Source organism: Notechis scutatus, chromosome Z, assembly GCF_049901735.1.
Source record: "Notechis scutatus isolate UNSWTSFEM ecotype Mainland chromosome Z, rNotScu1.2, whole genome shotgun sequence".
Lineage (NCBI taxonomy): Eukaryota > Metazoa > Chordata > Lepidosauria > Squamata > Elapidae > Notechis > Notechis scutatus.
In genome coordinates, this window is record NC_142025.1 from 35,656,435 (window position 1) to 35,683,891 (window position 27,457).

The following is a 27,457-nucleotide window of genomic DNA, read 5'->3' on the forward strand; positions in this document are numbered from 1 at the left end:
ATTTACCCAAATGGACGATTCTAGACCTCTCATAGTTAGGATGTGGAAAAGGGCAGAAATTGCATACCTGAGAATTATCCTCATAAAGCATATAGTGTCACATTTTAAGCAAGCCACTGAATCCCATTACCTGCTGCATTACAAGAGCATAGTAAACTCCTTTATGTGCCATGAGTTCACTATGTGTCCCCTGTTCGACCAGAACACCCTTCTCAAAGCCAGCGATAACATCAGCTGTGCTGATTGTAGAAAGTCTGTGAGCAATTACAATGGTGGTGCGCCCAGCCCTGGCCTTCAAAGAAGGATAAAAAAAGAAAAGGAAATGAAAAAGAAAAAGGGACTTATCTAAAACATGAATTTCTTCACAATACTGCCCTATATTTTTTCATGTATAGCGATAAGATCTATTAAAATTTTAGTTCATGACATAAATATATATTTGTCAATTGGTTTAACCAGATATTCTAGTGCTTATTTATATCTCATATTTTATGTCAATATAGTATATCTGCAATCCATAGTTGTTTAAATATGGTTGAACATATCACACAGATTTAAAAATTCACTTATATCTACAAGTTTCATTACTGATAGAGTACTTTAAATCATGGTTATTGCTTCACACCAATTTAAGTACAATGTCAGGCAACTGTAAAGAGTTTTTGGTTTGCCACTTGGCAACTGATGAGAACTGCTTTCAAGCTCTCTAGTTTACAGTTCCAAATATGCTTTTTTCAAAAGGCAACTGGACTTTGTTTTTCCTTGAAAATGTTTTGTTTCTATCCAAGAACCAAAGAAGTTTCTTGGATTAGAAGTGAAACATCTTTAAGGAAAAACCAAGAAAGTCTAGTTGTCTTTAGAAAAAAGTATCTTTGGGACAACCATGATTTGGATGAATCTCCATAGACCTTTAGTTATGCACTCTAGTTACAGTGCTTGAAAAAAAGAAATATCTTGTCTTTCCAGGACCTTTGTCTAGTATATATCATATTGTTCCTGACCCCAGCACTGGGACAAGGAAAATATAATAGATAAGCACTCTCTGTTTTATGAAAATGATTGCAACTTTTTGTTGAAGTTATGATTTTGTTGTATTCTCATATTAAATACTTATTGTCCAGTTATTAATGTAAGCTATATAAATAAAACCACTATTTTTTATTGAAAACCACTTAGGAACATTCAAAATATCTATCAAATAAATAAAGAAGCCACTTTCCAAATTTTCAGGCTTCCCTGAATTTATCATCTTAGATTTTTGGTCTTATGTCTAGATTGGCTTTTGATCTGTTCACATTCCACGAATGACAAAAATACTTATTATCATTCATTTTTATATTTTATATCATTCTATAGTTTGAGCTGATTAAAATAATGGAAATATTATCTACCTCATGCATTTTTTACTTTCTTTTGGTCGATTAGAAATAATGGGAGACATCATCATCTAGAACTGATTAAACAAAGGTCTGGTTTGGTAAATTTGATAGATTAATCATGTGATAATTTTGGGTACTGTAGTTTGAGTTTCTCTTTGCAGTGAATCCTTTTATAAAATGGAAACAATCTCCCAATTCATAAAAGAAAGCAAGAACTGGAACACTAAGGGGACATTTCTGACTCTTTTCTCTGGAAAGTTCATTGGTATTAATAGAATAACCAAGATGAATGGTTAATGAATCACCTTGTAAAAATGACTAATACTGAAACTTATGTTACAGGAAAACACAGACACACAGATACAAGCAATAATAAAAGCACACCCATCTGTGCACTATCCATAAATGCTACTTTTAATCATTCAGTTTTGAGCCAGATACTTGTAAAATGGTTGGAAGGTCTTAAATGAAATGATAAGCTTTTGATTTTATGAGGTTTAAAATGTCATTAGTAGCTTTAAGATATTAGTGTAAGATAGGCTTTTTTAAAAGAACAAACTGTCTAATATAGGCAGGATATAGTTTTTATTTGTACATAATCTTTAAACCCATAATCTTTAAATACAAACAATGTTGAGTCTAGTAAAAAGTTGTAATAAGTGTTATGCCTATCTTTCTCCATTTTGAAACACTGAAGTATTGATATATTTAGCATTTTTACTATTAGGTGATTTTTATTTTATTGTTACAATAGTCATAGCATTTCAGAGTACATGACTGTGTTTATCATAGAAGCAAACTGGCAAAACTGTTTCAAAAACACTAACTATATCCCTCTTTGGGCTTTTGTTAAACAAATCTTCTTCAGTTTTTCCCCATCCTGCAAACTTTGCTAGATCCTCATCATGAAATACATATTTTACTAAATAATACATATTTGAGTAAATTTTTCTTTTTTGAAAATAATTTTGATCACCTGTGGATGCATTTACTTGTACTTATTCACCAACAGACTTTTAATTCCTTAAAGTCATTCTTTATGTATAGTTGAAATACTACAGAATCATATTTAACTAGGCATCTTTACCTTATCAAGTGCTGCTTGGACTATGGATTCACTCTGATTATCTAAAGCAGAGGTGGCCTCATCCAGCAGCAAGATCTTGGGGTTTCTGGCCAGGGCACGAGCAATAGCAATACGCTGTTTCTGACCCCCACTGAGCTGGGCTCCTCTTTCTCCAACCCTGGTATTAAATTTCTGGGATATTCAAAATATAGAAATGAATACTGTGTATGCTCATATGTGTTTCTAAGTGAGAAAAGATTATTAGTATGCAAGCAAGTATATTGAATATATTAGCCAAGCACACAATATGTGCCTGCAGGTGCTCATGGACATGCACACAGTTTTAAAGAAAACAGAGCACTTTCTATCTGCAGACACTCTTTCTCATTGAATATGGCTTTGTTGCTCTCTTGATATTTTGATCAGATGAACTGTGCCAATAGTTTCTCTCTCAAAATCTCAGGAATAGTTTAATTAAACAATGACACGAAAGATTCTTAAAGAAAAAAGGAAGTTCCATGTTGGCATGCTCTGAGTAACATTCATTCATTTGTATGAATGAGGCATAAATACAACACTTCATTGCTCTACTTCTGAGCTACTGCTTTGATTGTTAATGTTTCCAGTGTGATTAAAATTTCCATTGCTCAAAAGAGAGTGTTTCTACTCAAAGTAAGTAAATGAGTGTACATTGACGCACAAACCCATTAAACAAAGCCAGTCATTAAATATAATTAACTATTGACTGTAAAAGCTGCATAATTGAGACAGCTAGTTCACTCTCCATTACAACAACATATCATACTGTAATGACTGAATATTCAGAAGACATAGCAGCTAATAATTAAATTCAAGAAAAGTTTTAGAAACACCCATGTAACCTGAATGAGTATGCCTTTGATTTCCTTACAAATCCTTAAAAATCTACCAGTGAAACCTTTATGATCTGAGAGTTATTTTAGCAAGAAAAACAAAGAAAATTATATAATAACCCTAAAAAATTGACCTAATTCCAAAATATCAAGGTTTAGAAAAGAAGTGAACTTGAGGAAAGATAGGATAAGATTCCTGTTTCTGGGACCTCTGTATATTTACTAGTCTTACTGCCATTACAAAATTTTTTACATTTCTTCATGTGGCTTAAAACTACACTTTGCACCCTCTCAGGTTTCCATATATAATAGACCTCTGGGAGATTTTCAGAAAAATGAGTAAAGATTTCAGACATAATTGACTAAACACTATAGAAAAATTGATTGCCCACACTATCCACTCTAATTTTGACAGTTAAGTGAAAAAAACTTGATGTTACCAGAATTTGTACGTAAGGGTCATGACTGTCATTTTGCCGTAGAACACAAAACAAAGCTCAGAATTATTTAATCAGATTTTTTTTTCTTTTGCACTTGGATCTATTTGGGGAATCATAAGGCTACAGAGCAAAGTAGATTTCAGAAACAGAAACTTTCTAATACCTGACAAGTATGACATTAAATATTGTTCATAATCTTAATGAAATATATTGAAATACTCAAAGGGATGTACAACTTACACAAATATGAATGCAGTATAATGTTGTAAACATTAACCAATTCTGATTTTCAACATCAGTTATTGCTTCAGGGTTCCAGAAGGATATACAACTGATGATTTACAGAATACATGGATCATTCTCCTCTTTCTCCTTTCCCTCCCCCTTACCTTCCTTTTCTCTCCCTCCTCCCCTCCGCCTTCTCCTCTTTTTATAACAAAGTTATGCAAAGCAATACTTTTAAAAGTCAGCAAGATTTCCTGCTAGGAATAATGTACCTAATTTAAAGAAAAACATAACCTCAAATCCACAGAAAAAGGAAAAATTTAATAACAGAATGTTAACACAATTGAAGAGCTATAATTATATTTTCATTTTAGTTAAGGAATTAACTTGCCTTTTTCATTATTGCCAAGATTCACTTCATACATCCATAAAAATAAAAGTGTGATGACCTAAGAAATTTCAACAGCTATGGCAAGTTAATATGCCTTTTTGATTTATGAAGTTCAATATTAACTTCAATATTAATTATAAAATAGAACTTTAATTTCTGAATATATTTATTTGATTCTTTTAAATTCATCTTTGCCTCTTGCCATGTACTTGTTAAGTAAAATTTACTTTAGGAACTTATAAAATTATGAAGTTAATGCAACCACCTTAAAAAATGGTTGTGTCTTAATTGTAGAATCTTGCATACTTTATTAAGTAAAAAAAAAGAAAGAAACAATAAAGTTATAGAGGTTGTGGGTTATTCATCTCAGAATAGGTGTAAATGCCCCCAAAATTTAGTGTTGCTTTTTTTCATTTGTCATAATTTAATAATATCTTTATGTTTTAAATTGAACCAAAGGTCATAACAACTCAGGACTTCCTAATATTTGGTTAAAGTACTATTGATCATCTACAGCTCAGAATATTTTAGTATCTCTATGTTTTATTATATTTCTATGTTTTATTAATTTTATTGTAATTTCTTCATTTGATTGTTATGAGTAATTGAGAATTGGATGTTATACAAGTTTAATAAATTATTTAAATTGTTAGAACAGACATAGAGCTTCAGACTCTATGAGTTTATACTTTTTTCCCTCGAGCATATAAAACTTCATATGTGAAGTTTAATAATGTATGTCATGAAAATTCATTTAAGTTGGTTTGATAATATTATAGAGCATGCTTGAAAGAAAACATGAAGTGTGGGAGTAAGTGGAAAGTGTGCTTTATTGTTCACTGATAGAAATGCATTCCACCTGTTTGTCTTGCTAGCAATAGAAAAAGATCAGAGGAACAACTCAGTGTGTGCGTGTGTAGACATGCATCCCTTGTGAAAGCAGACTAAACAGCAATTGAAACCTCCCTTTTGTATGTTTTGTTGTGGATACAAAGGGTAATCCCAACTTTCTGCATTTGTAAGATTTTTGCAGAGATCTCTGTTTTTTTTTTTTTTTAAATCACTGCAGACATTCCTACAGCAAGCAATACTGAGAATTATTAGTTTAACAATGTCTGGTTGGCTATAGATGTTAGATACAAATGAATCAGCTACATCAGTGATCCCCAACCTTTTTGACGCCGACCGGTACCGGCATCAGCTGGGCACCGCCATCTTTTGACGAAAAAGTGCTTCCGGTGACCTCACCGAAGCACTTTTTGTCAAAAAGATGGCGGCGAGCGTTCGGTGAGCTTTTCGGGTAGAAATAGCTTTCTACCCGGAAAAGCTCACGAGCGCTGGCGCCCGCCATCTTTTTGATGAAAAGTGCTTCCGTGAGCTTTCTACCGGAAAAGCTCACTGGAAGCACTTTTTTACCAAAAAAGATGGCGGCGCCCAGCAACCAGCGGCCTGGTAAGACTTGTTCCGCGGACCGGTACCGGTCCGCGGACCGGCGGTTGGGGACCCCTGAGCTACATAACCAAGTGTCAAGTGTTAAGGTTCATTGGATGACACTGGCTTCAATAAAGTGCTCTATGATAAAGTACATTGTGATTAAACTGTGGGGTAGATCTGAAAAGCACATAAATGGGGGAGGGCAAACAGATTACTCCATCCTTACTAGAGGACCATTGTTACAAGAATGTGAACATTGTGCTACTTACATCAGGAAGTTTCATTATGAAGTCATATGCATTTGCTTCTTTGGCTGCTTGTTCAATTTCAGCATCAGTAATATCCTCTCTACCATAACGAATATTGCCTGCAATTGTGGTAGCGAACAAAACTGGTTCTTGGCTTACAATGCCAATGTTTTCCCTCATCCACTTGATGTTAAGAGTTCGAACATCATGTCCATCTATGGTGATCTGAAGGAAGGAAAATAGAAGTTTGTAACAGCCACCAGTGTAGATCTTTGATTACTAGAGTAATCAAGTAGATACTGATGACTAATATACAGTTTTTAGATACTGATTACTAATATACAGTTTTTAGAAAACGTATATTAGAAGTTTTGTTGTTGGTGTTGTTAGCCTGATTTAGGGCTTTTTTTAATTAAAAAGTCAAACTCAGAAGTCCCAATAATAAGATATCACAGTTGCCCTTGCATTAAAACGAACCTGTCCTTGTGGCGGATCATAAAATCTTTGCAAGAGTTGAATAGTAGTGCTTTTCCCACAACCACTGGAACCAACAAGAGCAATGGTCTGTCCGGGTTTTATTTTTAAATTCAAACCTCTAAGAATCTGGAATTATTCAAAATGTAAATATATATTTAAAATATATTTTAGTCATTTCTCTGGCTTAATAGAGTATAGAACATGCCTGAAATACAGGAAAAATATTCTTGAAGATTATCTAATATATTTTAGTCAATAAAACCATTCTAAAAATGAAGGACTCATTTATGATATCTAAGAAAGATCCTTTATCTTCTATAATTACATTTTTTATTACTGCTAGAGTGTTTTTATTTTGCAATGAAGTTTGTAATTGCACATTCTTAAGACCTTTCCCTGATCATACAGAAAATAGCTTTCAACATTTCTTTTACATGCATAAAAAGAAAAAGAAAAATTTCTGTCTTACCTGAATATTTGGTCTAGAGGGGTAACTGAAATAGATATTTTTGAATTCAATTTCTCCTCTGAGTTTATCCAGCTTGAATCCCTCAGTGGAACTGCTATCTATGGGACGAGGCTGGAAAAATAATTGGAAATAAATCTATAATTTTTATAAATACAATATAACGTAAGCAATTTTTTGTCCAAAGCTAAATAAGTATGAGATGTAAAGTATGGGAAACAATGCATTATTTCTTCTTACAGAATTGCATTTCTGAGAAATATAGCTGCCTTTTCAAATAATGAATAGATTGCCTATAAATTTCAAAGCAAGCGCTTTGAATTAATATCAATTAAGGCTAATTATACATAACTATATTAGGAATGTCATTTGTGGATCCTGTTATACTCATATAATTGTCATGTGCAAGCAACTAGAATCATTTGTGAATAGGGCCAAGTAGATATTTTATTGCTGAACACCTATTTACAAGAATCGTGCAAGATTGACTGCCTTTTCTTGGGAAATGGTAGATATAGACCTGAGTTTTACCTCAGAGATTTCCTCTCCCTAACCAACTCTTTATTTCCCCTTCTCCTCTCCTTCTGCAGGTAATTCCACTATATCAAAAACCAACAAATTAAGTGTTCTGAAACTTAACCAATTGAAACAAAGATGGAAAACAATTCTGTTCTAACCTTCAGTTCATATACTTTCATTCATAACTACCAAATAAACAATTTGCTGTTTTGAAGTTAGAATAGTAACTAAAAGAAATCAAACAGAATATTGCTGAATAAGAAAAAAAAAACACTTTAAGTTTAGTTCATCCTCTGTTTGCAATGCTGAAATAGTTCACAAGCTATATTCTCATTTTATTCATGTGATGTGCTAAGGCAGTGAGGCTCTTGATTTAACCTCTGAAATCCCATCATTCTAGTACCACTATTGCCAAAGGTTTTTCTTTCTAAAGCAGGATAATCCCACATTATTTATATCAATGTTTTTCAAATTTAACACCATTAAGATATGTGGGCTTCAGCTCCCAGAATTCCCCAGTCTTAAAGTTTTCAAGTTTGAACAATTCAAACTTAGATTCATTTATTATTAGATTCTAAATCTACTAACAAGGAATTGATATGTTATCCATTTGTGTCTGGCCAACTTGTGTTGTTCCTCTGTTCCTTCAGGTGATATGCCATAGGGTTATTTCACTTATCTAAGAAAATGCAAAGAAATACAGAAATGAAGTGCTCAAATATCCATAAGTATATTTATATATCGTAGCACATAAATACCTTTTTGATAATTTTAAAGACTTGGTAAGCTGCTCCACGAGCATTGGCCACATTCTCCAAATTGGGAGAAGCCTGTCCAAGGGAAAATGCCCCAATAAGTACAGAAAAGAAAACCTGTTAAGTAAAAGAGAGAAAATAGTTAATGCAAGTGTTCAATTCTGTGGATTCAGTTAATAAGTCAGCAGAGTAATAACAGCCAATATCAGGGTACAGGGTGCCCAGAGTTATAGTGCAGCAACCCTGGAGGTGCATGGTCTTTATATCCAGAATATTATTATAGTTCTCATAGCTTGATTTAAACACAGTTTTGAAATTATAACAATTCATAATATGAACGTTTCTTATAATCAGGCAGCACTGATGTTTTATTTATCTGTTTTGATGAACATTACCTTAATTCAAAGGTAATTTTCCCACCAAGTATCATTTAAGATTAGTAATATGATTTCTAGCACAGATAATCTTGCTGCAAGTAAATCATCATGTTTATATATCTACAATGAATTCATTTAACTATTGGCATCTCTCCTATCTGGAGTTTATTATTGCTAGTATTTAATCTGGAAAAGAAAAGCAATCGAATACTGAGGACAACAATCTGTGGGTCAGCCAGTGCAGAATTAGATAGTAATCAAAAATACATTATACTACATCTCTCTTTGTGTATATGTCTGTAAAAAGCCATGTGTGCATCACATGCATGACACAAGTTCAACAATGTGGAGTTTGGTTGCACAGTCTTCACTTTTCTGATTTCTTCAGATGCTTCTGACAGCACTTTTTGTGTCAACTGGTGGGATCCTGAATGTCCCAAATCCTTAATGACATCTCTATGTAAATTTTCATAAACTTGTTTACTATGGTCAACAGAATAGAAGTGAAATAATGGTCTCTTTAATCAGCAGCTATGCAAAGCTTGAATGGTTTAAATCTCTCCATTGACAGAAATCATTCATTTGGCAACCTAACATTAATTGGTACTTGAGTATAGGATTATGTATATACCTGTATGTCTATACATAGATTTTATCTACATTTGACTACTTTTAATGCCAACAGAATGAATTCAGATATACTTTCAGACCTTCACTAAGACAAAGATATCATTTTCTACAATAGCTTAAACTCAATTTATGGACTACAAGTTAAAGAACCTTTTTCCAACAGTGATCACAGCATGATTGATTTTTGTCTCAACTTGTGTCCTTGCAAAGAGAATCATAATGATGGGACTCCACATTATAACTATAAAAAAGCAAATTATGATCTCATAGTTGCAGATTGATTGGCACCTCCCGTTCACAGGTTGTAATACTGCAGAAGACCATTATAACACTTTTTTGCTCAATAGAGTCATTAATCTATACGTCAAAAATCAAAAATAACTCCTAAAGCTAAAAATAAAACAAATTATCCATATTAATAAGAAAGCTATAATCCAAGAAAGAAATCTCCTTGGTGACAAAAAAAAAAATGGCTATGTAGCTAACCTTAAAAACCTCTACAAAACCTTATGCTGCCAGATAAAGGCTGAATGTACCAATCACCATTGCAAAGAGGAGGAAGAGCTGTTAAACTCAAACTCTTCCCAAGCCTTGTATAATTTCATTAAAGACTCAAAATCTATCCCACTCCTAAAAAGGGCCTAATGGACTGTAACAATGAATCTGTAAAGGTCAACCTCTTTAATAAGTTTTTCAGTTCGGTCTTTGTTGACAGCAATGGTTGCTGCTCCCCATTTCCTAGTCACACCACAACAAATTGTAATGACTTACTACATACTGATTTTGCAGCAGTTAATGTTGAAACAGCACTATGTAACCTAAAACCATCTATTGGCCCTGATGGATTATGTGCCTTTTTTTAAAAAAAGGCTTGCCACTGCCCTAGCAAACCTGTAAGTACAATCTATGAGGTATCTTTCAGAACCAGCTCCCTGCCCAACTTATGGTCATTAGCCACAGTCATACCTATTTTTAAAAAGGGAGACACTAGTCTAATAGAAAATTACAGACCAATCTCACTGTGTTACATCACCTATAAAGTCATGGAATCAATTATAAAACAATCCACCACCCTACATTTATAAACAAACAACCTACTTTCAACCTACAGGCAGTTTGTTTTCAGGAAAAATTTGTCCTGTAATCTGCAACTTGTACACTGCAGGAACATATGGACCACATATCTAGACAAGGGTAAAGCAACAAACGCAATTTACATAGACTTCTGCAAAGCCTTTGATTCAGTGCTGCATAACAAACTACTTATGAAACTTACTTCTTACGGCATCTCCGATACCTGCACAAGTGGATAACCACGTTCCTGTCAAACAGGCAACAAATTGTCAAAATTAAAATCCAGCACCAGTTAAATTAAATTAAATCCAGCACCAGTTAATGGTGGTGTCCCACAAGGCAGTGTCTTGGGACCCACACTCTTTCTACTTTACATGAATGACTTATGTGACAATATTAAAAGCAGCTGCATCCTCCTCACCAATGACATAAAATTATTTAACACCACCAACAATGCTGCTGCCCTACAAAACAACCTTGACTATGTGTCAGAATGGTCACACAATTGGCAACTCCAAATTTCAACTAACAAATGCTCTGTCCTACACATTGGCAAAAAAAATCAGAACACCAAATAAAAGTTAGGCGGAAGCGATCTCACAGATGACCCTCACTCTGTCTAGGAGTACTTACCTCAAACAATCTAAGCCCCCGAGCTCACTGTAACAGCATCACTAAAAAGGCTTGAAGAGTTAACCTTATTTTCCAAAGCTTCTTCTCCAGCAATATTGAACTGTTTAACTAGGGCATACAAAACCTTTGCCAGACTAATTCTCAAATACAGCTCGTCCGCCTGGAACCCGCACTGTATATTGGACATTAACACAATTGAGTGGGCTCAGAGGTATTTCTTGAGAAAAGTATTCCACTCCTCCACTCACATTAGAATTCCCTATGCTTCTAGGCTCGAAATTTTGGGCCTGGACAATCTAGAACTGTGGCACCTGCAGTTTGATCTAAGCATAGTACACAAAATTGTCTGTTACAATGTCTTACCTGTCAATGACTCCATCAACCTCAATCACAATAATACATGGGCAAACAACCAATACAAACCCAAGGTAAACCGCTCCAAACTCGATTGCAGAAAATATGACTTCAGCAATAAAGTAGTTAATGCCTGGAACGCCCTACCTGACTTTGTTGTTACAACCTAAACCTTTCACAGCTTCAACCTCAAACTGTCTACAGTGGACCTCACCCCATTCCTAAGAGGTCCTTAAAGGGGGCGTGCATAAGTACACCAGTGTGCCTGCCGTCCCTATCTTACTGTTCCATTTATCTGTATTTACTCCCTTTGTTCTTGTTTATGTTCATACTTTTACTTGTTATCTTGTATATGTTTGACAAACAAATAAAAATAAATAAGGATGTTCTTTGTCTTAGAAAATATTTTGCCTCCCTGCCTTACGCATTTTAGCTATACCCAGAGTCCCAAGACAGATGTCTATCTGATTTTATTAAAATTATTTGACAATGATTTTCTTTTTCTTGAGCGACAAGTCCAAGAACCTTTTGATTTATTAGATGTTAGATTTATTAGATTTTTATCTATTAGATTTATAATAGTTATTTTAAACATTAATGTTCAATAGAAAATGTACACTTACAATTAATACTGTTCCAATATCATAATTATCCCTTTCATCGACTGTGAGTTTGGTTCCATACCAAAAGGCAAGGGCATAGCATCCATACATCAAAAACTGGGATACACCAGTTGAAATATTGGTGGTGATAGTCTTTTTTGTTCCAATAGACTGAGCCTCTTCTAGGTTTTTATCATACCTGATAACAGATCCAGCATGTTAGACTTAGGACAGTTTTAGAATATGTTTTTCCTATAAGCAAACACTTGTACCTTTTAATCATTTCTTTAAAAAGTTTTACTTCCTGGGGCTGTTGAAATCTCACTGATGTTTCCTTGGATCTCTCTTTTTACAAGATATTTCCCTGAGAAAAGCAGGGATATTTTATCTAGTGATGTTCCATTTAAAAAATTGATGTAACACATTGGTTGAAATTTGCTACAAATTACAGGAACAAGCCAGAGCACATTATGAACTTTAATGTCACGTGAATACATTTAATCTCCAAAATTTTCTTGCAAATCTTTATCTTGCATGGTAATTTAAACACTAGGAGATTGTTTTATGTATAACTGTACAAACAAGGGGGGAAACACATATTATAATCCAAGTTGCCATCCTGATTCTGAGAACTATTGGCTACATTAATATAAGTAGGTGAAGTATATTTGTATATTATATTGGAGCATCGCTTTTGTTCTTGATCCTTTTGGCTTCTCCCTGGCTTTTGGAAAGAGGGAAGGAAAAAAATTCTAATCTATACAATTTCTCATGACATACATAATTTCATGTCTAAAGAATAATTATTTGTAGAAGGATCAAGCAGCTTGGTGGCTGGAAATCTAAGGTTTAGAAAAGGCTTAATGTGAGCGTACCTGGTTTCGATCCGATGATCCTGTTCTAGCTCATAAAGATCTGGGGAAGATTTCAGAAGCACTACTATTTAACACAGCTAATATTAACATAAAATCAGATAAACTGATGGCATAAGATACTGTCCCATGAATATGTAAATGCCATCTTACCTTGCTATAGCTTTCTTTTGCCCATTGAAAGCAATAACTGTCCTGATAGCTGACAAAATTTCTTCTGCCACAGAGCCTGCCTTGGCATAAGCCAGCAGCTCCTTTGTAGTCAATACTGATAGTATCTGGTTCAAGAAAAATAATTGAACTCAGAAAAACAGAAAAGTGTTTACATGTTTTACTTTTGAATGTGAATACACACACACACACACACACACACACACACACACGCAACATACCGTGCTTCTTGGGGAGGAAAATAAGGGGAGGAAATTCTGCCTCTGCCTACCAGCATCCATCGGTATTCATCTGACTAGCATCCTGTCAGTGTGTGAGAGAGTTGAGGGCTGTTTGGAAACTGAAACAGTATTTGCTGTGTAGCAAGAAGGAAACAGCAAAGGAGCCTGGGCATGGCTTAGTCAACTGCAGTTGGAATAGATTTCTTTTCAGGTGGGGAGGGGGAGTAGAACTCCTTAGCATCAGAGCGTGTTAATAATATAGGAAATACTAATGCTCTGATAGTCATTTTGAAAAATCATATATATACAAAGCCTTCAGCTTTGTTCGGGTATTTTCCCACGTCATAGTAGTGGTGCTTTTAAAGTTGTAGCAACGTTTCAGCAGAATCTCATCTGCCATCATCAGGCTTCTGTATTGTGTCATACAGAAGCCTGATGATGGCAGATGAGATTCTGCTGAAACGTTGCTACAACTTTAAAAGCACAACTATAATGACGTGGGAAAATACCCGAACAAAGCTGAAGGCCATACATGTAAGTACCCGCGAAAACTTAAGAATATATATATATATATATATAATAATATTTTTTTAACAAAAAAAGAAAAATAATATTGTCTCCATGGTCTAAACTAAGAGCCAATAGGCTTAAATCCTATGGAAAATTATTCAAACTAAATAGCAATAGCACTTAGACTTATATACTGCTTCACAGTGCTTTATAGCTCTCTCTAAGTGGCTTACAGAGTCAGCATATTGTCTCCAACAACTTGGATCCTCATTTTACCAACCTCGGAAAGATGGAAGGCTGAGTCAACCTTGGTCTGGTGGGAGTCAAACTGCTGGCAGTTTGTAGAATTAGCCTACAATACTGCTTTCTAACCACTGTGCCACCATAGCTCACTGAATATTGGAGAGAGGGGAAATTGTGTTGGAAGAAACTATCTGACAGTAAAATAAATTGTTTTGAAGGATTGCAGGCTTTGCTTCACTAGAAATTTTTCAGAATAGGATGATATTGTTCATTTGAAAATTTGCAGTAGTGAATTTCCTACATCAGGAAAGAATTGTGCAGTTCTGTTATGTTAATAAAATATACTCCCAGAAACTTACATATGACCATAAGCCCCCAGAAACAGCAATAAGAGGAGTAACAGACAATATCACCAGGGTCAATTTCCACCCATATGCAAATCCTATTATAACTCCCGTAAGAAATGTTGAAAAATTTTGGATTAAAATAGCAATCTTGTCTCCGATGCCTTTGTGAATTGTGTTAATATCCCTGCAATGTAAACAGAATAAAGGATGAAAAGTTACTGTCAATTACCTTTATTCACATATTCAATAAAATCAGCATACATAATCAAATGTAGCAGCTTACATTTTTATGAGATATCTCAGATGATAGTTGAATATCCAATGTATATAATTAGCAGTTCCAGAAACCTAGTTTGTGTTTTTGAATACAAGTCAAATGTTAGATCTGGAGGAGTGGGCGCAATAACGGAGACAAGGCATTGGGTAGTTACTCAACTCTTTAATAGTGACTTCATAACAGAGCAAAACACTTGGGCAGCAGCAGCTCTTTTATAGAGCTGGCTGCTGCCGCAATAACCAATGGGAACGAGTTTAACCGCACTTAGTCTTCCAATCAGGGATGGCCGCTGTCAGCCAATCAGGTTAGCCGAAGGCAGCCAATCATGATCACTTACTTGCGGACCAATCAGAACTGCAGGTTTACGAGCCTACAGTTGGAGCGGAGCTCAAAGAGTTTTTAATAATGAGTTTATTTAGTTAGTTCGTAACACCCCTCCCCCCTAGGTTCCGTCTGAGGGGTGGGGTGACGTATTCTCGCAAGTAGGCAGGCCGTTTCACCTGCCTGTTCGATTTCCGCTGTTCTACCGGTTTCTGTTCAGGTTCCGGTGGATCGTTTGTAGAACCGGGTGGTGACGACGGTTCCACTGTCTCGCTGGGTGAATCAAGGCTGTTTTTTTGGTTGTTTTCTGGGTTCTCTGGGCTTGCTTCCCTGACTGGGCTGCTATGTGGCGAGGCCATCCCCCGGCTCGGGCTTCCGTCGGGTGGTGAGTATCCCCTGGCTGGTTGTACGGTCTGCTGGGCTTCGCTGATTGGGTCCTCTGTTATTTCTATTTCAGCCCCCTCGTCTTCCCTTCCCCCCCAGTTGGAAAATCAGGGGGTGAGAGAGAGTTAGGCGCCAAACGGGAACAAAGTTGGTCTATATGGCGCTTCCACAGTTTGCCGTCATTAGTCTGCAAACGGTACAATCTGGGGCCTGTTAGCTGCGTGATGGTAGCGGGGACCCACAATGGGTCAGCCGAGAAGTTTTTTGCAAAAACTAAATCGCCTACCTTGAACACACGACACTTGCTGCTGGAACCGCAAGGTTTTTCTGGCGTGTAGGTTGGGTGTAGGCGATCGAGGTGTGAGCGAAGTTTCCGGCCCATCAAGAGTTCGGCCGGGTTCTGTTCGTGGTGCTGTGCGGCGTGATGTGTTGAAGAAGAAGCATCCTGTTTATCTTGTCGTCAATATCGCCATGTTCCATTTTGTGCAATGTTTTTTTAATGAATTGTACCATACGCTCAGCCCTGCCCGGCCGCAGGGTGAGCCGGCGAAGTTAAGGCATGGCGGATGCCCCGGTCCGCTAGGTATTGCTTGAATGCAAGGGCAGTGAACTGGGGGCCATTATCCGAGACTAAAACGTCCAGCAGTCCGTGCGTAGCGAATAGTCTATTTAACTTTTTAACGACGGCTTCTGTTGTGGTGCTTTTCATTTTGTGGACTTCGAGCCAGTTTGAATAGGCATCCACCATTATTAGAAAAGTGTGTCCCTTGGTGGGTCCCGCAAAATCAATGTGGATGCGGGACCAGGGGCCACGAGGTGGATCCCATTCAGTTGGAGGTGCCTTCGGTGGGGCAGCGTGGATTTCCTGGCACTTGTTGCATGTGGCCACCCAGGCTTCTATTTGTTTATCGATACCTGGCCACCACGTGTAACTTCTCGCTAACGCCTTCATCCGCACGATGCCTGGATGACCATCGTGCAATAGTTTTAGGACGCTGTGTTGTAATTTTTCAGGAATGATGACTCTGTCTCCCCACAAAACGCAGCCCTTCTGTGAGAACAGCTCCGTCTGTCGGTTTTTAAATGGTGTGAAGATGTTGTCAGGTTCGTTGTCAGGCCAGCCTCGTTCCACCCAGCTGAGGACCCGAGCCAATGTGGGGTCCTTCTTTGTTTCCGCTGTGATGTCTCGTGCAGTCAGGGATGGCGAAGGGAGAGTTTCGATCTGGAGCACAGTAAGGGTTGGAGCTGGATCGTCTATGGCTTCCGGCAGCGGAAAACGGCTCAAAGCGTCAGTGTGGGGAATGGCTTTCCCCGGGCGGTGTAGCAGTTGATAACCGTATGCGGCTAGAAACTCTGACCAACGGGTCATCCTTGGTGATAAGATGTGGGGAGTAGGCTTGTCCCCCGCTAATATGCCAAACAATGGCTTGTGGTCGGTTATTATAGTAAACGGTCGTCCATAGACATATTCATGAAAATGTTTAATAACGGCTACAATAGCAAGAGCCTCTTTATCGAGTTGGCTATAGTTCCTTTCAGTCTTTGATAATGTTCGGGAAAAGAAAGCAATAGGTGCCTCATTGCCGTTTGGTAGAACATGGTTTAAAATGGCCCCCATCCCGAACGGCAAGGCGTCACACGTGACAGTTAAAGGCAAAGTCTCGTTATATTGCATTAATACAGCGTCGGAGGTCAAGAGATCTTTTACTTGCTGGAACGCTCGTTCTTCCCGTTGTCCCCAGACCCAGAAAGCTTTCTTGTCTAGCAGACGATGTAGGGGCTCAGCTACAGTCGCCTTCTGGGGCAAGAAGATATTATAAAAGTTAATGAGTCCCAGGAAGGCTTGGAGGTCCGTTTTATTCCTAGGTCTGGGGGCGTTTTTTATGGCTGTTACTTTTTTTCTGGTAGGATGAATTCCCTTTTTATCAAGGAGGTACCCCAGGAATTCAACCCTCTCAGTACAAAGTTGACACTTGTCTTTCTTTACCTTTAACCCGGTGTTTTTGAATTTTTGGACAACCACTCTGAGTCGGGTCTCCAACACGTCTCTAGTGGGGGCAGCTATCAAGACATCATCGAAATAAGGCACGACCCCTTTTATGCCTTGCAGCAATCGCTCCATCAGGCTTTGAAAGATGCCTGGTGCTACACTCACACCGAACTGGAGCCTATTACATTTAAACGCACCTCTGTGCGTGACGATAGTCTGGGCCTCAGCAGTCTCTGCATCTACAGGTAGTTGCTGGTATGCCTGGGCTAGGTCCAATTTTGCAAAGATCTTTCCGCCACCCAGGGAGTGAAGAAGATGTTGAACCACCGGTACAGGATAAGCGCTTTGCTGAAGCGCATGGTTTAGGGTGGCTCGGTAATCCCCACAAATTCTTATCGATCCATCCGGTTTTATGGGTGTTACAATTGGGGTTTCCCAACGGGCGTGATCGATCGGTTCTAACACCCCTTGGGCTATCAATTTGTCCAATTGTTCATCAATCTTTGGCTTGAGTGCGAAAGGCACTCGACAAGGCTTAAGGCATATGGGCGCAACATCGGGGCTGAGGCTAAACGATATGGGGGACCCCTTGTACTTGCCTAGCTTCTCTGTAAATACGTCCTGGAACTCCTGGATGAGGGCGGCTTCCCAGTCACTGCTCCCGGTCTGGTGAATGCCGGCTAGTTCAATCCCCAATGGAGCGAACCCCTGTAAGCCCAACAAACTGGGCCGGTCTTGATCGATGATGGTAAGAGGCAGAGTTGCGGTGTGGTCTTTAAAGGAGACCTGGACGTGGCGGGACCCGGCAACGGGAATTCGGTTTCCCTGATAGTCCCTTAATATGACTTTCTGGGTGCTGAGGTCTTGACGACGGATGTCAGGGATCAGCTGTTTGAAAGTCCTCCACGAGACCATTGATAGGGATGAACCCGTATCAACTTCCATTACGCATCCATTAATGGATGATTCTCAATGGCGACCCTCACTCGGATCTTCCTTGCATCCAAGGATGAGGCGTGACCGATGGTGATGGTTTGATGCGTCTCTTCTCATCTAGCTGATGCAGCAGGCGCTCGATATCTGTAGTGATAGTGGTTCCATTGGTGATTCAGGCGATCCCGGTTCACGGACGGGCTGCCCGTAGCTTGGCGGGAGTTGTTTTCTCTACGGATTGGACTTGACCCCCGCTTGCTCCTGCAGACCTTGGCGATATGGCCCCTCTTTCCACAGGAACGGCAGAGTGCATCGAGGAATTTGCAATCAGCTTGCGGGTGATTTGCCCCACAACCGGCGCATTGACACGAAGGTTTTTGGCTTCGCTGGTCTCGCTGGTCGCTCTCTGACCGGAGTCGGTTGACCTCTTCTTCCTCACTATCTGATGGGGATTCGAGGTCTTCATGGTGCGCCGTTGTTGAGTGCTTTTCTGGGAAAGGTGAAGTATCATTGGCGAGTTGACGGAGCGGTGCGTTGGTGCGGCTCATTCGAGCGGCCGACTTCCTGGTTGCCTCTGCTGCAGTAGCGTCAGCGATGACATCTGCAAGATCGATGTCCCCTTTGGCCATGATCTTGCTCTGTGCCGTATGGTCATCTAATCCCAGAACTATGCGGTCTCGCATAGCTTCTTCGAGGTTTGAAAAACCACAGAGTCCACCCAGGTTCCGGAGATCAGCGATGAAGTCTCCAACGCTCTCGCCTTTCCGTTGGTCCCTCTGGTAAAATTTGTGTCTTCTGATGAGGGTTGGCACCGCGGGTGCATAATGGGCCCGAAGAATAGGAGCGAGGTTATCCCAATCCATTGACTTAACCTCTGCAGGCTTTGCAAGTGCCTTAGCCATTTTAAAAACGGCAGGCCCGCAATGGGTCAGGAAGACCGCTCGTTTCTTGCCAGGCGAAGCGTCCTTCAGGTTGTTGGTCTCCAAAACCATCTGGAACCTGTCCATATACGAGTCCCAGTCTTCGTTAGCCGGGTCAAATGGAGCGGGTGGTATGACGCCGCTGGCCATCTTGCCGTTGTTGACGCTCTTTCAGCCACGTGCTCTGTTCAGTGCACAGCGAGTGCTCAGTTGGCTCTATTGTCTCCGCATCCCATCCTCGTCGCCAGTGTTAGATCTGGAGGAGTGGGCGCAATAACGGAGACAAGGCATCGGGTAGTGACTCAACTCTTTAATAGTGACTTCATAACAGAGCAAAACACTTGGGCAGCAGCAGCTCTTTTATAGAGCTGGCTGCTGCCGCAATAACCAATGGGAACGAGTTTAACCGCACTTAGTCTTCCAATCAGGGATGGCCGCTGTCAGCCAACCAGGTTAGCCGAAGGCAGCCAATCATGATCGCTTACTTGCGGACCAATCAGAACTGCAGGTTTACGAGCCTGCAGTTGGAGCGGAGCTCGAAGAGATTTTAATAATGAGTTTATTTAGTTAGTTCGTAACATCAAATAAAATGTGTCTTGCTAAATATGCTCAGGGAATAACTGCAGCAGATTCAATGGTTGAAAAATTGTCCAGAATTAAATTTGCACCCCAGTACATTATAGTTTTATAACAACATTCAGAAATAAATGGAAACATCCCCCATTCTACAAAAGCTGTACACAGACAGAGAGAAGGGGGGAAGGGAGGGAGATCCTTCTAACATTTCTTTATATACACAAGCATATGCTCTCAGTTAAAATTAATGGAATTATTCATTAAAGGGCATACATACTTTGAAGGGAAGCCGAACATTATAGAACAGAGTGTCAAACTTAATTTCATTGAGGGCTACATCAGGATTGTGTTTGACTTCAGGAATGGGCATGGCCAGCTTGACATCATGTCAGGGGCACCTATGGTAGCCCGAGCACTCTATCACCAAAATTGGGCTTCCAAGCTCCATTTTTGGCTGCAATAGCCTCCTGTGACCCTCCCTCAATGAAAATGGAGCTCGGGATGATTGCCTGCAGCCCTCACGAGATCTGTTTTCGGCTGCAATGGCTTCTGCAACCCTCTGCCAGTGAAAATGAAGCTGGAGAGGGCAGCCCATCATTGTTTCCAAGTTGGCCTCTTGGGCCAGATCTAAGTACCCCCTTGAGTTTGACACACCTGTTATAAAATAATGCTAAATATTGAATATTTGACAGATTGTACGGTTGCTAATCCCATTTTGTGAGTCTGATTTCAATAGAGGACAATATTCAGAAGCATTCAATAATTATTGTTCTGCCTTAATTCATGTTAATAATTTTGGGATAAAATGCTGAGCAGAGATCATGGTTTATGCAGTGAAATATAAACTAATAATTATGAAATTCCACTGAGCATTTATGAACTCATACAATTATTATTACTTCCTAACAACCATCAGGTAGGATTCTGACTTTTAGAAAATGGCACTACATAAACAGCCTTAGCAATCTGATCAAGAAAGAGATAAACATGGCTTCTTTAGCAGAGTTTTCTCTTTTATCTGACAGCTCTTTCTTGGTGACGGCCTTCTAGCTCAGGAAATCCCTCCTTTGTGAAATTGGGCTTCTATCTTATTGTCCATTGTCATGGAAAATGATTTTTGCTCTATTGAGATTTATTATTCTGTTAATAATTTAATTTTTAAATTGCTATATAGCTTTAATGAATCTGGAATCCAGCTTGGCTTGTGCTGTCTTAAATGGAGAAAATCTTAATCAGTTATCCATTGAAAGCTCTTGTCTCCTAACTGGATTGAACTAAGAGCCTGAAAGGCAAACATATTGTTAGAACTAGCATATTCTTCTCAATGTATATTTTCCATTATCTGCCTGCTTATTCACTTTAATTCCTTCTTCTTTGATAAATACAAATACTAAATAGGCTGTCCTCTTTCTCCCCATTCCTCATTCTTTCCAATTATCCATGTCTTCCTTTGCCTGTTCATATATCTGGTAATCCTAGTACTAATATGTATTTTGATATTATGTTATCTATTTTTAATAAATATTTTTAAATTGTAATTTCAGGATGACAACTTCTATTATAAGCAGTCATCTGAAAATTCTGTTCTAAGGCTGGAAAACAGTTAAAAACAAATAAGTAAATATAACTAGTGAATGTGGCCAATTGATGATATAGAAATACAACTAAATCAACCATGGAAATTGGTCCTCTTTTGGTCTATGGCAGTGATTGTCTTCCCCGAATTGCATATTAAAAACATTTACTCTGTCAGCCTCGTATTCAATGTTCCAATTGGTGTGGTATCAAACCAGGCCATTTCTTGGTGAAGAATAGCAAAAAAGAATTTGTCACGTATCCTTGATGTCTGTCTTGCAGAAGCAATCACAAAGGTCCAGATTTCAAAAAAACTGCAGAGCAGCACAGCAAAGCCAATTCCAACGAAGTAGTACGCATGGCTGTGGAAGACATGAAGAGTCAATACATTTGTTAAGAATTTATTTCTACCTTTTCAGCCCCCAAAGCCCAAATATAGTTCCCAATTTAAAAACATAAAGTACATTCTTGTAGACAAAAGAGGAGGAAAATAAATTGATTTCCACACTCATAAAAAGTTAATAGTCATGCAAATAATCAATACAAGCAATAAATGATAATGAATATAAAATCAGATGTTTATTATATAACAAAAGAACAGTATAATATCACTTTATATTAGGTTATAAAGTGTTATAAAATACAAAGTATGAAAGCAAATAAAAGAGCAGGGATAGGGAGGGGGAAAGGCAGAGAAAAGTGAGGAAGTGTAAGAAAAGAAAAAGAAGCATTGACTTCCAACTCTATCTGCTACAGTAATGTAGGGCATTAATAACAATCACAACTTTTTGTTTTACCATAATAGTATAAACCAGTCATTTCTACAAAAATCTATAAGTCTAATCAACAAAAAAACATTAAATTGCTATATAGCACAAGCAATAGCACTTAGACTTATATATGGCTTCGCAGTGTTTTGCAGCCCTCTCTAAGCGGTTTACAGAGTCAGCCTATTGCCCCCAACAATCTGGCTCCTCAGTTTACCCACCTCGGAAGGATGGAAGGCAGAGTCAACCTTGAGCCTGGTGGGATTTGAACTGCTAAATTGTAGGCAGCTGGCAGTCAGCAGAAATAGCCTGCAGTACTGCATTCTAACCACTGTGCCATAAGGCTATATTTATAACAGAATAGTAAATTCAATGTAATTCAATATCATATAAGTTAAGCATAACTTCAATTATAAGTTACAATTTGCCAGTTACAAATAGGAAGAAGAAGAACAAAGCTGTGTAGGTACATACAAGGCCATTTTATTTTCTATATCTGAAGCAGCCTGAGGACATGCTGAATTATTCATTTCTGCACTTCCTATAAGAAATATTATAACAATAGTAGTATCAGAAGGTAACTTATAGATATTAAACAGAAATACAGTCCAAATATTTTTACATAGTCTAAAGTCTCCAAGATGCTTCTTTTTCTTCAAAAGGCAATTTGATTGGTTTTTTTTCCCTTGAGGAGGAAGAAGAAGAAAATGTTTCACTTCTTATCCAAGAAGCTTCATCAGTTCTGATAAATGGGGAGATGAAAGTATAGGTATTCACAGTTGAGACTGGATGGTGGGGGAATGGAAGGATAGGTTCTTATAGATGGCAAGGGGGGCTGGAAGGATTGTATTTCTTTGCAGTTATGTGGTCATAGCACTCTCACACCTGTTGAGATCACTTAGGAGTATATCTGTACCTTCAGGAATCCCTGAATCCCAGAGTGCAATTGATTATGGAATCTTCTTGGAACTGCTGCAAGGGCTAGTTGTTAAACTGGAGATAGGTGGTATCTTATACCTCCCTTCTGTAGAAGGTGAGGTGTTCAATTTTAACAAAGATGAATTATTTTATCCTTCTTTTAAAGTGCCAATGACCATTTGGCTGCACAGAAATACAATCCTTCCATCCCCCTCCCTTCTTGTCAGAACCTATCCTTCCATTCCCCAGCCATCAGAACCGATGAAGCTTCTTGAGTGAGTAACAAAATGTTTTATTCTTCTTCCTCAAGGGTCCAGTTGCCTTTTGAACAAAAAAAAAGTAACTTTGAGAAAACTATGACCTAGATCAGTGATCCCCAACCTTTTTTATGCCACGGCCCGGTACCGGCGTCAGCTGGGCGCCGCCATCTTTTTTTGATGAAAAAGTGCTTCCGGTGAGGTCACCGGAAGCACTTTTTCATCAAAAAAGATGGCGGCGCTCATTCGGTGAGCTTTTCCGGGTAGAAATGGCTTTCTACCTGGAAAAGCTCACCGGAAGCACTTTTTCATCAAAAAAAGATGGCGGCGCCCAGCAAACCAGCGGCCCAGTAGGACTTGTTCCATGGACCGGTACCAGTCCGCGGACCGGTGGTTGGGGATCCCTGACCTAGATGACTGAGAATCTCAATAGACATAAAGTCTAAAGTCCGATAATATCCAAGAAAAATAACATTTATTAAAGATAAATTGTTACTTTCTAGATCTAATCCCAAAATCTAGTTTTTCAAGCAATACCAGATTGCAAATTGGCTGTCATACACAATAACAAAACCCCAGATTTTGGATCATTACATGTGGATTACATTACATATATACACACACACACACACACCAAGGTTTTTTCTTTGCTTTGGCAAAAACATAAAAGAGATTGCCACTGCTTTCCTTTAAGATGCTTTTTCCAGTCTGGCTCTCAGCTTTCAAATTTAATAATAATTTCTTATCTAAACTTGGTCCAACTCTACAAGCTTTTCTGTGATCAGCTAAGGTCAACTAGATATGCCATCTATCAGAATGGATATACTATCACTATAATTCTGTTAGATATGCCATCTATCAGAATGGATATACTATCACTATAATTCAGTGGCAAAGAGTGGCATTGGGGGACATTCAGTGGCATTGGGGGACATGAAATAACAGATTAGGGATAGATCATCATAGAGAAATATCTATTGATGTGATCCCTAAAAGTAAAAAAATGATTTTAAGGTACATAATTAATCAAAGACTAATTTCTTAAATTAAATTCTGAATATGTGGGGCAATATTTTTCTTGCTACATTTCAACATTGTTCATTATGTTCAGAGTCTTAGTTTCCCAGCTTAGTTCTCTCAGTCTATGGATTCACATCCTACACTAAGCATTTAATAAGCTACAATTGGCTGGTTTGATGCTATGCTGTAATTCAATATATTATGGCTTAGTGTGATACAAAGCTCTTACCTGTAGACACATTTGAAATAGTTACCACAAAGCTGTTTGTCATCTGGCCAAAGATAACGATGATAATTGGTTGCCCAGTTCCTGCTGCAACAGCTGCGATGGATCCCACAATTATTAAAATAATATCTAGAGCGTCTGCAAAAGTAAACTAAATGGATACAGAAAAATGTAAATGAAATTGTGACAGAATGTTCCATATAGCTTATAGACAAGATTGTCTTGTTGGTGGCAATCATCTGTATAATTCTATTACATATTGTATCCAACTTGCATTTTGGAAGGCATATTACAAAAAAAAATTGCATGCTTATCTTTCATTCCTAAGCTCATCTGGATTCTTTCTTTCTTTCTTTCTTTCTTTCTTTCTTTCTTTCTTTCTTTCTTTCTTTCTTTCTTTCTTTCTTTCTTTCTTTCTTTCTTTCTTTCCTTCCTTCCTTCCTTCCTTCCTTCCTTCCTTCCTTCCTTCCTTCTTTTTTTCCATTTTGTCAAGCATGTTTTAGATAACAGATATAATTGGAAACATGATTAAGAATGCATGAAATGGGTATGAATAACAGGGGACATTAGGACAGAGACAGTAGGCATGTTGGTGCTCTTATGTACACCCCTTACAGGCCTCTTAGGAATGGGGTCAGGTCAACAGTAGACCGTCTAAGGTTAAAGTTTTGGGGTTTGGGGAATAGACCACAGAGTCAGGTTGTGCATTCCAGGCATTGACAATTCTGTTGCTGAAGTCGTATTTTCTGCAATCGAGCTTGGATCGGTTTACCTTAAGTTTATATCTATTGTGTGCTTGTGTGTTGTGGTTGAAGCTGAAGTAGTCATTGACAGGTAGGATATTGTAGCAGATAATTTATGTACTACACTTAGGTCAGACTGAAGGCAGCATGTTCTAAGTTGTCTAAGCCCAAAATTTCAAGTCTGGTGGTATAAGGTATTCTGTTATGAGCAGAAGAATGGAGGACTCTTCGCGTGAAATATCTCTGGACTCTCTCAATTGTATTCTGGTCCTGGCCATCTTGTTTCCAGATTTGTCAACCAGTAATTGAATAATTTGTAACAGGTTATGATAGTAAGACAGAAGCATTTACACATTATTTTTACCAGAAGACTTAATGTAGGGCTGTCAAGCTCCTGGCCTGTGGGCTGGCCACGCCCATGCATGGTTTAGCGACAAGGGGAAGAATCCCCACAGACATCATGTGACACTGCTGTGATGATGTGAGTTTGATACCCTGACTTAATGTCTATGCTCAACATCAAACATTTACCAACTGTCATTGCATTGATAGGCAATTGTTTTCTGAAGGTGCCTAATTTTGATATTCCACATGTTTCCATTTCATTTTAAACAATTATTTCGATTAAAAAGAGGAAAGTAGACAAGTTTCAGAGGAAAATGTCTGCATTTAGTATTTTTATTTACTTGAACTGCTTCTAAACCCTCACAGGTATTTTTAGAGCTTAATTACTTTGTTTTGAAGCATCAGCCTGAAATTTTAAGCCAGCTAGAAAAACATTTTTCAGTTAAAAATTAACAAATCATTATACAATGAAGTAACTATTTTCCTCATCTGGGTTAAAATATATATTTTAAACTGATCTGCTGCCCTATTTAAAAAATAAATAAATAAAAGAAAACTCGTATCAATAGGATTGCAAACTAACCAGTTCAAAAAATCCAATCATCTGCTTTTCTTTCTTCTTAGAGGTTTCATTGTTCTTTCTAAAAAGGTTTGAACAGGAGATTAAGTCAACTGAAACAATTTCTAGCAAATTAAGTGTGCAAGGGCTTAAATTAAACTTACATTTTCTTATTTTTTAAATGACTCTTTTGTGGAGAAGTTTCATCCAGCTGGAAAGCAGGATTGTCACAGCCATTGCTTGAAATTTCTAATGGGGAAGCAGATTGCATTTAACATCCTACGAATATATTGATCTACCTGTACAAAAATAAACCTGCAGAAATGACTGTAAAAGGTCTAGAATTGGCATACTTATGAAGCAACTTATGAAGAAATTAAACATGGATTAAAAGTGGATTGTTATATAGCAATAATTAACAGAGCAAAACTAATTGGCTTTTTTCTATTAAATATATCCTTTATAATTATAAAAATGTTCACATGAAACTTTTAAAAAGATATTTATATAGAATAGGAAATTGTTCATATACTGTATAAGGCAAAAAGGCAGCATTCTTGACATTTTCATTTAACAACTACTCTACATGAATGCATATTATAGTTAAACAAAATGCTTTAATCTGAAATTACTTCAACAATGGTTGAATGTTTCTATTTCCCAAAGTGTAAACTATAGGCCAGAGACTTCATAATATAAAACACAGCTTTTAAAACAGAACTTTAATATGTTGATGGATATGAGATAACATGAAATCTGAGATTATCCTTTATCAAAAGTTTCTTAGGGTGAATTTCAAAGGACTCCTATCCCACAGTGGTACTCTGTTCCAAAAGGTAAAAACATTATTTTTTCAGATATTGGAAAGATTGTTGTAATTTGTTGAATTTCTAACTCCAAAAGACATGGTAGTTTGCTTGAATAGTGATCAGTTATAATGTAATGATATATTTACTATGCATAGCCTAGAAAAGAATATGTGAATATAAATAAATTATTAGAAATATCAGATTTACCAGGTATAGAAACATCATTCACTGTGTAACTTCTAGAATGATCCTTCATTGATTTGTTCTCTGACCCAATTTCAGCCGAAGAACCGATCAGTTTCAAAAACAAAATCTACATCAAAAGAAATTATATTTCAGAAATAATATGCTCATTTAATTTTTTTTATTATTTCTCTTAATGTTGACGTTTAGTGAAAATATCCTCTCTCAATCCAGATACTCAAAAGTTTTGAAATCAACTTAATTCAACTACTTCTTGTCAAGTTTCCCTGTCATAAAGTATTGATTAAAATGCATACATTCTTCAGCATAATCTCAAGATTTTCCAGA

General features: G+C 37.7%; 1 protein-coding gene across 2 annotated transcripts in view; it reads right to left on the reverse strand.

Annotated features, from left to right (window-relative positions):
- Positions 1-27,182, reverse strand: part of ABCB5 (ATP binding cassette subfamily B member 5) — a 53,309-nt gene extending 26,127 nt beyond the window's left edge. Inside the window, exons 1-15 of one of the 2 annotated variants that reach the window (XM_087946590.1) lie at positions 27,134-27,182; positions 26,282-26,366; positions 26,142-26,199; positions 24,474-24,621; positions 22,524-22,590; positions 21,453-21,644; positions 14,319-14,490; positions 12,968-13,092; positions 11,964-12,141; positions 8,276-8,389; positions 7,002-7,112; positions 6,533-6,658; positions 6,077-6,280; positions 2,467-2,637; positions 131-292 (exon numbers count right to left, since the gene is read on the reverse strand). In XM_087946590.1, coding sequence (XP_087802716.1) covers positions 131-292; positions 2,467-2,637; positions 6,077-6,280; positions 6,533-6,658; positions 7,002-7,112; positions 8,276-8,389; positions 11,964-12,141; positions 12,968-13,092; positions 14,319-14,490; positions 21,453-21,644; positions 22,524-22,590; positions 24,474-24,621; positions 26,142-26,199; positions 26,282-26,366; positions 27,134-27,182 — 1,962 coding nt within the window. Of the gene's footprint in view, positions 1-117; positions 293-2,466; positions 2,638-6,076; positions 6,281-6,532; positions 6,659-7,001; positions 7,113-8,275; positions 8,390-11,963; positions 12,142-12,967; positions 13,093-14,318; positions 14,491-21,452; positions 21,645-22,523; positions 22,591-24,473; positions 24,622-26,141; positions 26,200-26,281; positions 26,367-27,133 lie in introns of both variants that reach the window. The other variant, XM_087946591.1, reaches the window with a different exon arrangement.
- Positions 27,183-27,457: the final 275 nt, after the last annotated feature.